A 16,108-nucleotide genomic window follows, 5' to 3' on the forward strand; every position below is an offset into this window, starting at 1 on the left:
TAACCCAGAAGTTTTGACGAGTTTAACAAGGGCTGCTTGTTTACAATATAAGGAGGAAGCTGTCTTTCTGGGAAAAATTGTTGTTCTGCATTTGGTCACGGGTTATTAGACCTGTAATATTAGTTAGCTGGAAAAAAAGTAGAGGGTAATTCTTTCAACCATGAATGATTTCATAATCATTTAATTGATATGATGACTCCATATTGGCTGATTTCCATGCTGTTATTTTTGTTTGTAACAAATACAAAGTAACATTAAACACGCAGACATTTCACAGTGTTATTTAACCGATATTTGGTGGATTATTAATCTCAGGAATGTTCATCAATTTGAAGCACATTATGATAGTATAATGACATTTTCAATGCATTGTAGCCTGACAAACTTTTGATGAGAAAAAAATATAAGAATCTAGAACACTGCAATCGTCTATTATTATCCATAAAACCTGGCTGCTGAGTTTGATATCTATTAAACAGATATCCCGATGTATGCCAGCATTCATTTTTGAGTTATGATTTTAAAGCTTTAGTGTTTAATAATACAGAGTGCAATGATTAGCAAGTGTTTTGAAAAAGAATGTTACAAAGATGTACTTTAGAGGCTTGACCAAACACTTTTTTCTGCCGTTTAGTTTGTCACACATTAGCTGGACATTCAGACTAGGCCAGTTTGTCAAGCAACCACTGTTTCAGGATGCTGATTTTTTGTATGTAGGTCATGTTTCTATTTATATTTTATATTATGGAATTACTTACAAGAAAAGTTAAAATTTGCAAGAGATTAGTAAGATTTTTACCCCATAAAATTCTGAATTATCTCCCTTTATCAGTCTAAATTTCATAAAAAATACTATGATTTGTTGTTCTGTTTGATTGAGTTCTTTTTACACTGCAATGTTTAACATGACAAATGTGACCTAGGAAAAGATCAATTATCAATAGAAAAAACAAAAAATATTAAAGTGGTTTAGTTGTACATTGGAAAGGTTATTGATTTGCGTTTAGAATTATTTATGTGCCAGTAAATTAAGAAGTAGTCATATGATGTTCATCGAAACTGCCATAACCTCCAAATCAACTATTGTCACAATATACTTTTGTTAAAGATAGTTAGAAAGGGTTCAGTTTTTCTGTGTCCTAAAAATAGTTCATACTATCATTATAAGCCCAGGTGGTACTTGCATCTGTATTTGATTGTGATTGCTGTTTTCTCTTCCTTTTTTGAGTTGAGGAAGGTCTTAAATCTGGCTGTTCAAAGTAAAAGACCAATGATGTTTGTTTAGACAGGGTCTTTGTCAATTTAAGGTTTTTATCTGAAAAAAGATATTTCTGAAATATTCGAATATGATTATGCTGTGCTGATATTTTTGTGTGCTTAAATCTTTTATTATTCTGTATAATTAGTTAGGCCTGTTAAGCTTGTCTGCCTCCATGTTGTCACAATGTGTGTATTTACAATGTTATAAATGTTTATGAAATTGATCAATTATAAACCCTGGTTATGTTTAACTATGCAGTTTTTTTGTACTAGATATTTCCAAAAGTTAACAATTTAAAAGCAGACTTGACTAAATGCAATTCAATGTACCTTTTCTTTAAATAACAATTATAGCATTATATGTTCTCTCAAGACAAGTTCAACTATAATAGAGACATCAGTGATGGTCTCTCAAGACAGGTTATACTGTAGAGATAACAATGACGATCTCTCAAGACAGGTTACACTAAAGGGACAACAGTGATGGTCTCTTAAGACAGGTTATACTATAGGGATAACAGTGATGGTCTCTCAAGACAGGTTACACTATAGGGACAACAGTGATGGTCTCTTAAGACAGGTTATACTATAGGAACAACAGTGATGGTCTCTCTAGATAAGTAATACTGTAGGGACATCAGTGATGGTCTCTCTAGACAAGTTATACTATAGGGACAACAGTGATGGTTTCTCTAGACAAGTTATACAATAGGGACAACAGTGATGGTCGCTCAAGACAGGTTATACTATAGAGACATCAGTGATGGTCTCTCTAGACAAGTTTCACTGTAGGGACATTAGTGATGGTCTCTCTAGACAAGTTACACCGTAGGGACAACAGTGATGGTCTCTCTAGACAAGTTATACTGTAGGGACAACAGTGATGGTCGCTCAAGACAGGTTATACTGTAGAGACATCAGTGATGGTCTCTGTAGACAAGTTATACTATAGGGACAACAGTGAGTGTGGCTCAAGACAGGTTATGCTATAGAGACATCAGTGATGGTCTCTCTAGACAAGTAATACTGTAGGGACAACAGTGATGGTCTCTAAAGACAAGTTCTATTTTAGTGACTGTTTTGTTGTATATGTATATATGAAATAAAGGGTGAATTTATACTTACATGTATCTCAACTTAATGTCACTTAATTGTATTTTGGTGGATATATAATCGTTTGAATTTGTTATATTTTAGATAATAACTTTGTATTTTGTAATTTTGTCAATTATCACTTATATATATGCATGTACAGTAAGGTATGTTGTGTATATAAGTGTACATAGTTAAAAAAAATATTTAGACTAAATCGTTAGACATAACTAATATAAATCAAGGTTAATTTTTATATAAGGTTTACATTGGATTGTCACTTAAGACAATTATTTTGTAACAGAAATAATTTTGATATGGAAGTTTGAAACATTTTTATTGGCAGACACATCTGGACATAGGTTATAAAGGTATTTCTACTGATGTGTATCATTACATGTATGTCAGTTCCATGTTCACTGTAGTAAGATTTTTTTGAGTATTGTAAGAATACTTTATTGTATTAGGTTATATTTTTCAGCTAACTTTTGCACTGAAGCTACACATGGGCAAAATTCATACTCTGTAGTTAATGCAGATAAGATTGTAAACTATTCTGGAATAATTGATTTGGTTTTTTTTTCTTTCACATCTTAAAGTTTTTTGTTCTTCGTTTTTGTAATTACGTACAGTATTTGAAAATCCATTCTCTTTAAATGGCAGCAATGTTTCCTCCAGTTTGACACTAGAGGAGGTTTGAATTGTTTCTAGACAGATGAAGCAGATTTGTGATTGTCTTTTTTATGTGTGTAAATGTACTTACATATATTTTACATAAGTTGATCAAAGTTGATTCCTCACCAAGTAAATAAGTAAATCAATGTTTCTGCTATGCTACCCTACATGGGCTAAGCCAGACAATCACTTGCTCTTTAGTGAAAACATCATTTTCTTTACCCAATCTTTTTAACCCTGAGAGAAGAAATAAAACATCAGTTGTGGCCTTGTATCAGACATTGTAACATATCCTGTATAATTATGTAAATTTTATATGATGAATAAAAAGAATGTAAAATATACTTACCTTTTATCTATGTTTTGATACATTACAAACATTTATCAATTTTCTGTATGACCACACAGGTACAAATTGACCCGAATTGACCTGGTTGAAGATTAAGAACATTGTCCCGAGCATTAATTATAACATACAGGTGATAGGAAATTTCAACGATTTTTTGCGCTTGATAATTTACTCTGTTGAAAGGACAGTGTGAAAACGTTCCATATGATCTGTCCTCATCATGGGTACGGTTAGCATACATTTTGTTACACAGTCCAAAGATATGAAATTGTTACATATCGTGTTGAACATAGAAACAGGATCGCTCGAACGTGATTCGTTTTCCGTTAGAAATGATAATATCTTTTAAATCTCAGTAGACAGTATGCAACTGTACCTCCCGCTGACTTTTAAAAGTTTCTCGATTCTGTATTTGGTGTTGGAGACGGAGAAAACTGACTGACCCTTGAGCTAAACATTTTGTCTGTAGCGTATCTAAGTCTGTTAAAAACGCATTTCACATTTGTCTGTATGATACACGGGAGGTAAATTCTGTTGGTTGACTTTGTGTGCACTGGTTTAGAAATACACGTGCTCACTGTACTTTCGTCTTTTGAAATTTTTAAATATTGGATATTACTAAATGTGAATACCTGTAAAACGCAAAACTGCGCCGTAGGCATGGTCAAAGCTTGTGTACGTCATACTGGTGTGCATCGAAATACTGTAGACGTCTTGTGGAGACAGTAGACGCCTTGTGGAGACAGTATCAACAGTTTGGGACACCAGAGACCGGCCTCGGACAGGACATCCACGCGTAACAGGTAATCGTCCGGATACGTATATCCGGGTTCTTCATCTCCGTGAACGACTCCGAACTGCTTCTTTGACAGCTAAAGGTATTCTTGGCCTTAGAAGAATTAGTGCCAGACTGGGATGTAATCGATTGCTTGAACGAGGCATACGTCCACGACGTCCAGCTGTAGGTTCTGTTCTCAAGCAACGTCATCGTGTAGCACGTTTCGCCTGGTGTAGACGACACATGCACTTCAGGACTGGAAACGCGTCTTTTCACAGTGAGACCAAGTTTGATCTCAACAGTAGCGACGGTCGTTATAGAGTGTACCGTCGTGTTGGTTATTTTTTTCCATGACAGTTGTGCGATTCAACGTCGTCCATTCGGCGGAGGTTGTGTCATGGTTTGGGGCAGCATCTCATTCCATGGCAGAAAAGCTCTTGTGCTAGTGGATGGCACACTTACAGTCATCAGATACTGTGACGAAATGACCTGGCCTCACATTCTTCCATTTGTGCAGCAACGTGACGCCACGCTGCAACAAGATAACGTTCGCCCGCACATAGCGCGAGCCGTCACCGATTTCTCGACCCATAACAATGTGAATAACCAGTCCTGACCTGCAAACTCACCGGATATTTCGCCTATAGAACACGTATGGGTTGAGATGCAGCGACGCTTACGTCGTCTCCAAAATCAGCCGTTGAAATTACCTGACCTGTCACGTGCACTTTTGAGAATATTTCCCAGGATTTTTTCAGCACATCAATGAGGTGTCGTTGTCCAATGGTGGACACACACGGTAGTGATGAACTAAGCCTTGTTAAGGAGAACGTCTGTGAATATTGATCTCCGTCCAAGACGCTGCTGATGCAATAACCATATCAATTGAGTTGGTGTTATGTAAAGGTCAGATACAACACTGCTGATTTTTTGCGAGCGATTTCTTGAATAAGTTATATCATACTATACCAATGCACAATTCCTTTTTTCCGCTAGTAAATATGTAATCGTTAAATGCATATTGATATCAAACCACCCCCTCTTCGATCTCTCAGTGTACCGAATCTTCTTATTTGTTATGGTAATGCCTATTTACAGGATTATGTAGACATGTAAGTTACATAGACCCATCGGTAGAATAGCCCAAAATATTAAACATAGACCCACTAGTAGAATAAGCCTTGATATTTAACATAGACCCACCGGTAGAATAAGCCTTGATATCAAACATAGACCCACCGGTAGAATAAGCCTTGATATTTAATATAGACCCACCGGTAGAATAAGCCTTGATATCAAACATAGACCCACCGGTAGAATAAGTTATTTGATATCAAACATAGACCCACCGGTAGAATAAGTTATTTGATATCAAACATAGACCCACCGGTAGAATAAGTTATTTGATATCAAACATAGACCCACCGGTAGAATAAGCCTTGATATCAAACATAGACCCACCGGTAGAATAAGCCTTGATATCAAACATAGACCCACCGGTAGAATAAGCCTTGATATCAAACATAGACCCACCGGTAGAATAAGCCTTGATATTTAACATAGACCCACCAGTAGAATAAGCCTTGATATCAAACATAGACCAACCGGTAGAATAAACCTTGATATCAAACATAGACCCACTGGTAGAATAAGCATTGATATCACACATACATCCACCGGTAGAATAAGTTGTTTGATATCAAACATAGACCCACCGGTAGAATAAGCCTTGATATCAAACATAGACCCACTAGTAGAATAAGCCTTGATATCAAACATAGACCCACCGGTAGAATAAGCCTTGATATCAAACATAGACCCAATAGTAGAATAATCCTTGATATGAAACACAAACCCACCGGTAGAATAAGTTATTTGATATCAAACATAGACACTCTAGTAGAATAATCCTTGATATGAAACACAAACCCACCGGTAGAATAAGTTATTTGATATCAAACATAGATCCACCGGTAGAATAAGTTATTTGATATCAATCATAGACCCACCGGTAGAATAAGTTATTTGATATCAAACATAGATCCACCGGTAGAATAAGTTATTTGATATCAAACATAGACACTAGAATAAGTTATTTGATATCAAAATCACAGGTAGAATAAGTTATTTGATATCAAACAAACCCACCGGTAGAATAAGTTATTTGATATCAAACATAGACCCACCGGTAGAATAAGTTATTTGATATCAAACATAGACCCACAGGTAGAATAAGTTATTTGATATCAAACATAGACCCACCGGTAGAATAAGTTATTTGATATCAAACCTAGATCCACCGGTAGAATAAGTTATTTGATATCAAACATAGACCCACCGGTAGAATAAGTTATTTGATATCAAACATAGACCCACAGGTAGAATAAGTTATTTGATATCAATCATAGATCCAAGGTTATAATAACCTATTTGATATAAAAAAAAATAGTCAAATAGATTATCTTTGTGCGAAATACAATTTAACTAGTTGTGAAAATTAATAAATAATTAAACAAACACATAACATATCAGCACAATATTTTATGTCACATTTTGAAGACGAGTTCATTAAAAACGATATGATTGGTTGATGTTTGTTGTGTTACAGGTCAATTTAAGGTCATATTAGCTGAAGATCGTTTAACATGACCGTCATATCAAATGATGGTCAAACTTGCATCAAAATCATATAAACTGTAGGTTTCGTTAAAATGAAAGTCACAAGATGTGGTAGATGTGATTGTAGATGTTTGACAAGATATGTACAACACTTTTCATTGGATATTGTGTATCAACTGCATTGGTTGTTTTAGCTTGTTATTTCTTGTGTCTGTTACTTCGTAATTCCATGTGTAGAATGTGGTGGTGTGTCATTGTCAGTATCACTGTCACTACCGTCATCGCTGGAGGGTAGACAAGCATGGCATGCTCTCTGTGTAAGTCTGTCTGTGTTGTCAGGGGAGGGAATATCCCATTCCATTTGTGCAGGTTGCAAGTGTCGTGCATGCGTTTTATGTGGTGGACCATCTAGTTGATTTTTGATAATGAAAGTGGACGGAGAAGTTTGTTTAATAATGCGATAGTGAAGTGTCCACTTCGGTTCAAGTTTGGTGTTGCGTTAGTGATTACCAAATATACAGCGTCGTTAACTTTGAGCGACGTTGGTTGTGTTAATCTGTTTGCTTGTTCTGTGCGCTTTGTCGTAGCGGCAGTGAGATTTATGATGTGTTGGTTTTGTATAACATGTTTGTGGAATTCTTCTCCTAAATATTCCCTACGTGGTGTCGGGAGGTAAAATTGGATCTCTGTGATACAATAGGTAGAATGGACAAAATTTGGAAGATTCGTTCACATGAAATCTCATACTTGCTAATGCATAGGGAATGTTATTATCCCAGTCACTTGGTGTGTCAGTCATAAATTTGGTCAAAATGCTATTGAGTGTTCTATGACTTTTCTCAAACATGGAAATTCCTGTAGGATTTTAAAAGTTCGTTTTGATGTGGTGGATGTGAAGATCAGCTAAAACATCAGTGAAAATTTTGTTTACAAATCCTGTACCATTGTCAGATACAATGTGCAAAGGACAACCAAAACATGGGAAAATCTCCGTTAACAGAATATGAGCTACATTGACAATTTCTTTGGTAGGAATTGGAAAAGCTTCTACCCATCCTGTGAGACAACAAACGAAGCTTAGTATGTACTTGTTGTGTGTTGTATGATGTGGTCCTGAAAAGTCCATTTGAAGTTTAGCAAAGGAAAAGCTGGAGTGTCTGTTTCTTGATGTCGAACCTGTGGTGTGAATGTGGCGGTTTGTCGACATGGAAGACATGCTTTGATGTATTTGTCTAAATGTTTAAAGAAGTTTGGCCAGATATACTTACGCTTGAGCGCCTGATATATTCTATCTCTGCCTTGATGTCCACTACAGTCATGATATTGCGCGATGACTACCTTTGTTAAGTGTTCAGTCTGAGTTCTGCTTCAAAATCGGCCTTACTAATGTAATAAACAGTATCATCACAAAAGAGAAATTTGTTCATCTTCTAGAAGACACATAAAAATCATTAATGATTGGAATCAGAGTGCTTCGTACTGTTAAAGCATTTTGATCGAAATGAAGAATTTCTCCTCCTTAAACAAACCAGTCTCTCCCTAAGATGAGGTTTCCGGACATATCTTCTGATACACAAAATGTAGGAGTGAATTTCATGCCTCTAATAGTGAATTTCAAAGTAATTTCCCCAGAAACATTAAGTTCATTTCGATTGACAGATTTCAATACACAGAAGTTCTATCAAGAGAACTCGCAAGCTTTAATTGTTCTATGACTTTGTAGTGAACGAGGCTCAAGTCAGCATCACTGTCTAATAAACTCCTGTATTTCTGTTTTTAGTTGACATGAATGAGGAGAACTAACGAGAGTAATAATTGTATAAGATAGTCTGTCTGACTGAGATCCGATATCACCCTCACGAAACCGGACCTTGTTTAGTTTCCCTGATTATGTAATTTGTATTGGGAACGTGAATGCCTATTGGATTTATTGTTTTGATGTTTGTTCAGCTGTGGAATATATTGTTGAGAATTAAACTGATATGACTGTGGTCTTGGTGTGTCTGTGATGTTTGATTCTGGACAGAATACCTTATGGTATTGATTTGCCTTCTTTTAAATTCATTAGTGCTTGTAACTTTCATGTAACAGTCTTGAAATAATAACTATAACACTTGAAGACCACTTTAATTCGGCTCGTCGTTTCATTTAAAGTCGACATGTAAAATACACACACTGTGTGACTTGAAGGAACGAATGTAAACGTAAACACACACTATCGATTTCTCGTTAATTTCTATTAAAAGTTATGTGTGTTTTTCATGAATGAAAATGTTTCGTTTTAAGGTAAAAATGCATCTTATCATTTAAATTTTTGGAATTTTTTTTATTTTGTGTTTTGGTATAAATATTGTGTCATCAACTATATATAGCCATGAATATGAAAACACCGATAACTCACCACAAATGATTCGAAGTAGTCCCTTGAACTTCGGTGGTTGGGTGGCGTAGTGGTAAAACACTTACCTTTCACCTAGACGTCCAAGTTTCGATTCGGACCATGAATACGTACAGATTTTCTCCGCGATGATCTTATTTTTGATATCGTCCCTTCTATATTTTCCACACATTTTCGTTAGTAGCTGTATCAACGCTTTTTTTCGCTATCAATACTCGTTTTTAAAAATACTTTTTCGCTTTCGTTCATTTGTACCATTTTTCTGTAGTTCTTTTAAGATAACCGATATTCAGTAGTTTATATCCCAACTCAATGTGTACGGTTTTACTATAGTTGACACCGTTTTGATTAAGATTGACAATGTATAAAACTCTCACAATTCATAAAAATTCATAGTAACAAACACTATCCTCTGGTCAGCAGATTATTATGGTACCCCTGACAGACATAAATGTCAACTGCATTACTATACTGTAAACATGCGAATTACTGCTTGTAAAAATGGAAGCGATGGAATGTGTAATAGATGTGCAGGAATGCCCTTACTATAAAGTATGTGTCATCCTCAATACTCCAGGAGTTGCGACCACTTTCGTCCTCTGCTCCCATGAAACAAGTCATGGCAAAATTGAAGGGTCTTTGTGCGGCATCTTGTGGAAAAGACGAAAAGACTGGTTTGATAATTTACTATACATGGAACAAATAATGAGTTCTCATATAGGTATATTGTTATGGCTTTGAAGTAGTGTCTTTCCTTTATAATTGTCAAGAGGAGCGTTCCAGGCATGCAGGGAGCGAAATTGATCGTAACCCCTGGGGTATAGAGGATGATACTGTGAAGTAACAATGGTAAATTGTTATTGTGTGAACTCGGGAAAATGTTTACATATGCTGGATTGATCAGAAGATGTAACAGATGTTGATGGGCAACAGACAAGAGGTAACAATAATGACACGTAGAGGATGAAGAGTTCAGCGTGAAATATACATGTTGTCCATTCCTTTAAACGTACGTGTTTGTAGTATTGATGGAAACGAAGCGGCCAAACAACATCTTGTGGCGTACTTTTCATTGCTTGTAATGTACGTTTCTAAAAGACGTGCTTGCTTATTTTCTGTTGTTCTACTGTTTCTTTTCGTTTTTGGATTGCAGGAAAACCTTACACACGTTGTGTTAAAGAGCTTTGCTTATAGTAGTCATTGCGTTAATGAACCGTATTTGCTGGCTGTAAATGGTAAGCGAATCGTTAGTTTCGTTAAATGACATGTATCATCAGCTATCTAGCAGTATTTATCCTTATGATAGATAGTTACTGTGTATGAGTGATTACGAAAATTAAGATTTGCTACATTCTTTCTTTGAAATATATGCAAACGCGCAGTTAAGAAGAATGATGACACAAACTCTAGAGAAAAATAAAACAAAACATAAATGTGAAACAAAGAAAATATTGTGTTAAAAATGATCAAACGTAATTGCTCTAAAATGTTCATATATATATATATCTTTAGCATTAGAGATAAATAAATAGTTTGTTGTTTTGCAGGCAAATATAAGGAAGTTGTTAACTGGGATACCGGTATTCTCGGGGAATCCAATCACAAAGGAAATAAATGTCCGAAACGTGGAGATATTAGCGACTGGACTTTGAAATGTAAATACATTTGTAAGGAAATACAGCTGACCACTACGAAAAATCGACGCGTCCAGCTAGTTCCCATTTGTGATTCTACCAGGGGATACTTGGTCCAGGAAAGAACAGACAACATAAACAGTGTTCCTCTACTTCAGTTCCGACATCCGTGTGTCAAATCGTTTTTACTTCACAACTGTTCCAGCCGTCATCCCGTACCTAATATCATACACTATGTCTGGTATGGTATGCGGCCTATGAGGTTTTACCATTTCCTTAGTGTGTATAGCTCGTTCAAAATGCAAAAGCCGTGTGTGATATTTATACACGGAGATTTTATGCCATTTGGGGAATATTGGAATCTTCTTCTGATGATTGTGCCTAACATTTTATTTCTGCAACAAAGCCCACCAGCGACGATCGCAAATAGGACTATTGGACACATCGAGCACAAAGCTGATATCACAAGGCTTATGGTACTTAAAGGTAAATATCATATTTATACTTCATTTACCAGTTTATTGACGAATCAAATGAAGAATGGTCTGCAGTTGATTGTCACGTTATTCCTTGAGAATATTCTTGTCTTCGCATTACTCAAGTCACTGTTTTCCACAAATTCGCTTCCTCCGTAGAGACTGCCATGATACAAATGGATAACGTTATGATTTAACTGACAAAGTGCGCCATTATTTCCATATCTTTTGTTCGTTCTGTGCCAGCGCTGGCCTACTAACATGCGCTTCGGAAGACGATTCAAGATTTGCTGAGTCAGCAAATTCCAACTATAAGTAGAACTGCAATCACGAGCAATAGCGGAAGTCACCACAATCTCCACAATTGGTATTTAACACGACCTGGCCATTCTTATGAAATAGTTTGTAGCGTCCAAATACACCTACATACAAAATGTCATAGATATCGGACGATATTTGGAATTTGGCTGATCAAAGGCGGCAATTGGCAGCAATTTTGTTAACAGATGAAACCGAGTTAATGAAAATGACCGGTGTCCCACTATTACCCCACATACCAAATGTCACGGAATCCCAACGATACTTGGATTTCGATAACTCAGAGACCCGACTTCGTTGTGGTGACTTTATAGCAAGTAGGATATTCAATAATTGTGAAAAGGTCAACAAAGGACTTGTAAACGTAATTGTGTGAATGTGTGGCCAATCTCAAAACGATCACAGCGTTTGGTTTGGTTTACTTAAGTATTAATCTACATTTTCAAGAAGCTCTTTCTGACGGCTACTTCCGTACTCAATTCTATTTTGCAAGCAGGACAGAAGAATTGTAAGTGCAACCCCCATTTCATGATAATAAGAGTACACTTGTGACCGTGGGGTCATAATCTTTTCTCTTCATCCTAAATAGGTACTGAATGTTCTCTACTTGATTTTCAGAGATCCCGTGTATTGTATAGAGGGATAGCAAGTTCTCTATAAAACGTGACATGCTTCCATTTCGGGTTCTAGTATTTCAGAATACAAGTCTTTCAAACCATCCTTAACTGGTCTAATCATCACCTTTAGCACTTAATGTTTGAAAAAAATCACCAGGTCATACAAGAGATTTGTTTGCAAAATCATGGTCTGTAACGTTTGTTAAGGACCGAGTAACTTTCACGTTTTCGTGATTATCACGATTTGAACGATTACGAAATTTAAAACAAAGATATGTTTTGACGGCTAATATGTATCTATGCTATGCTATGGCATGGCAAAATACCCTTGCGTGGTAATCAAATTAATTTGCATCAATGCCATTATTGATGTTGATTAATTCACGTTATCTGATTGGTCGGACTGGGCACACGTCATCAGTGCTAATACACCTGGAACAGACATTTATATTGACAAAAGTTAACAAAAGGATTATTAACTGTCTAAACAAGTTCTGTTATCGATGATAAATACTCTAAAGCGATTAATATTTCTCCGTTTAGTTACTTTTAAAAGTAAATGTGTTAAATAGATGTCACACTTATGTCATCTTCATGAAGGCTCCAGTTAAACAGAATAGCAAATAAAAAAACAATAAGCCCTTAAACATCAATGACGAGGCCTGACAGGACAATTTAGCTGCTTAATGTCAGGTATTTAAGTTTCAGATTTCCAATTGTAAGTGCAAAACAGTTCTGCATTTGTCTGATCATATTCATAATACCAATGGGAATATTAACAATGGAATTCTGCATTCGTTGGAGAAGTGTTGTTCAAACTGACAACAGTGTAGTTAATTAAATGAAACTCGTAAATTTTACGAACATTTCAGTCAACTTATGGTCGGCGAATGTCATATGTTACTACATATGGTACGGAGTATTATTGTGGAATAGATTCAATACTGATTTATTATGACGATCGACTGCCCATTCATAATAGACATACAATATACATATATGGATGTATATTTCAAATGAACCGCTAAATGTTTTAATAAATTATTCAATGAGGATGACATATAATTTTACGTTCATTTCTGGCATCTTAGATTCATAAGTTAAAACGTTACCATTAATGCTGTTGTTTTTTTTTCATACAAGGAGTCGTCAACCAATGGACAAACTCATAACATATAGTTTCCGAGCTTACTCCCTTTGCATTTTTTCAGGAATGTCCGTGCAACTATTTCTGTTGTTGATATTTTGCCATTGTGTGCTTAAATTTGAGAATTGTTATTAATATGTAGATATATTGTCATTTTGTTGTTAAAAAGCGAACAATTTCGTTCGAAAGGAACTATTTCCTCGCTTGCTGGAATAAATTGTCTAAATGTCATAAATGAAATTGTGCAGTAGCCCCCCTTTATCAAAATTTGGTAAAAATAAAACAAGAACCTATCTGTTGAGCTTTACAAACAAACATCTTAACTTCAATGTTGATCTTTATGCAGTGAATCATTTGGAAAATATGAAAATATGATATTATCAAACATGTACATGTATCGTGTACACGGTTTCTTTCAGAGTATGGAGGTATATACATGGATACAGACGAGGTGCTACTGAGGACCTTGGATCCTCTGAGACGACACAACTTCACATTAAGCAGAGCTTTCAGTTTCAATCTCAGTAATGGTTTGATACTTTCCACTAGGAACGCGACTTTTCTCAACATTTGGATAACAGCTTACAAAACTTATGATCCGCACAGGTGGGGCTTTCATTCTACTATTGTGCCTTCAAGACTATCGAAAGTTCATCCGAGGTTGATTCATATTGAAAACAAAACATTTGTTCGGCCAGATGCCTCACATAAAGATGATTTATTTTACAATAATTTTGATTGGTCGAAGAACTACGCTATACATTTGTTTATGCGCTTTTACAAGCAGGTGTATAGCGTAACGTCAATCAGAACACTTAACTGTACTATTGGCGCAGTAGCTCGATTTGTCTTGTTTGGCCACAAGGAACTGTGTGTTGAATAAAAAGCTAATGCCAACTGATTCTTATAGAACTTAAACCAATTATACTCTGGAAGTCTAAAACAATTGCAGAAATTTATTTTCTTCCCTGGTTAAAATGTTCACGTGTTAATTGAAGGCAAGGATGAATATATTCTTGGAGGACCGATATATGCTGATCGTTGAAACACTATCATATGAATTTTTGTGTATCATTTCGGAACCCTTTTGCATGTCAAGAAAGTGTATGTAGTTCAATGTAGATATTCTCAGTGTTCCGAATGATAACTGATATAAAATAACCTTGACAAATACATATGCAAGTCTGACCACTCGCACACTGATATAGTTTCGAGAAATAGACATTGATGTTAACGTTACTCAACAGAATTGGAAGTCTTTGGTATGTTTTGGTACTCGCTTCTCTGACGACGGCCATAGCAACACATAACACAAAAAAGCACGGAGATGCAGTATTGATACTATATACTCAAAATCCAGGGACAACAACCTACTTAACAGGCTCAGAACCTTGCTCTCGGGATACCCAACCCGATAAACAGAACATAACTGCATTCACAAAGAAGAATAGATGGGCTGTCGGATAGGTATTCGCATTACGTAAATTGAACACAAAACATTTGTATGCATTTGTGCGAAAGTATTGTTCATTTCATTTGACATAAATTTATGTCACTATCGTCAACCCGTTCACAACAGATGTGTCGCAAATATCGTGACTTCATCAATACATGCATGCCCTACATTGTATATTTTGCATTAACAAGTTAATCAGTGCAGTTTCTGAGAGCAACAATATTCATGTAATATGTTTACTATGCAGAATCAATAATGAGATGGTTTGTCTTGTCCTTAATTTCAGTTAGTTGGTGTTTCGTGTACTAGATAAAGATGAACGATTTAAATTTATACATTAAACATTAGTGCCCTTTTGCGTCCATTATTAATTTATCCCTTATTATTATGGATTAGTCATATCAGATGTGATAATTTAAAATTTCTTTTCGATCATAAGGAATGATCTTTTTATGTCTACGTAGAAAAAAACAGGATTTTCCTTATTTTCCATTCCCGTTAAGCAACATCCCTGTATCTACAATCTATGCTATTTACATGTTACAGTGGATTCGATAGTCATGGGACTGTTCCCATTATCACGATCGTGCAAGAAGTCGTCAACTCACGGACAAACTCGTAACACAGTGGTTCAAAAGATGGAGGTTGATGAAAATTATGGGAAAGTTTCATGATCGCCATAGTGATCTCATTAAAATGTTCTATTTCCTTTTGTGATATAAAGCTGGATGTGTTTGCTGCTCGTCAGTTTGCCTGATTTTCCCGTTGTTGTATAGCTTGTTGTCATTTGAGATCGTAACATAACTTACTAGGATTGACAAAGGTTAACATGGCGGGTGTCGTCGATGAAGCAAAATACTCTTATTCTTCCGAAACACCTGGTCTTACTTTCCTTGCCCTTTTATATTGCTTTGTTTTTGTTCATCAACATTGGGTAAGCAAACTATAACCGAATGAAGAACTGTCTTTGTAAACGTTAAAAGTTCAAAGGCTATAGGGAACTTTTAAGTGTTAAATATATTGTGTTATAACCCAAACATACAACAACGGCATAATTATGATCTTAACATAGTTTAATGATTAAATTTCATATAGCACAGTAAACAATGTGGCGTTTTCAAACAAATATCGACACTAACGACACATTAGACTTCTGTTGTTAAGTCAGAAGAAAAAAAATAACAATTTACAAAATATGTGCAAAATAAAATGGAATGGAATGTTCATTTATTTATTGATTTACTATTTGTCGTATTCATTGTCATTGCATATCTGATGCAATAAAACGA

At 35.6% G+C, this 16,108-nt stretch overlaps 1 protein-coding gene across 1 annotated transcript; it reads left to right on the forward strand.

The window, feature by feature from the left end:
- The first annotated feature begins 9,672 nt into the window (after nt 1-9,672).
- LOC132558326 (uncharacterized) lies at nt 9,673-14,246 on the forward strand. Its single transcript, XM_060222873.1, has 3 exons — nt 9,673-9,892; nt 10,719-11,291; nt 13,783-14,246. Exons 1-3 carry the CDS (start codon nt 9,673-9,675, stop codon nt 14,244-14,246), a joined length of 1,257 nt encoding a protein of 418 aa, XP_060078856.1.
- Nucleotides 14,247-16,108: the final 1,862 nt, after the last annotated feature.

The sequence above is a fragment of the Ylistrum balloti genome, unplaced genomic scaffold, assembly GCF_031769215.1.
Source record: "Ylistrum balloti isolate Yb309-2 unplaced genomic scaffold, AGI_CSIRO_Ybal_v1 Utg370780, whole genome shotgun sequence".
Taxonomy (NCBI): domain Eukaryota; kingdom Metazoa; phylum Mollusca; class Bivalvia; order Pectinida; family Pectinidae; genus Ylistrum; species Ylistrum balloti.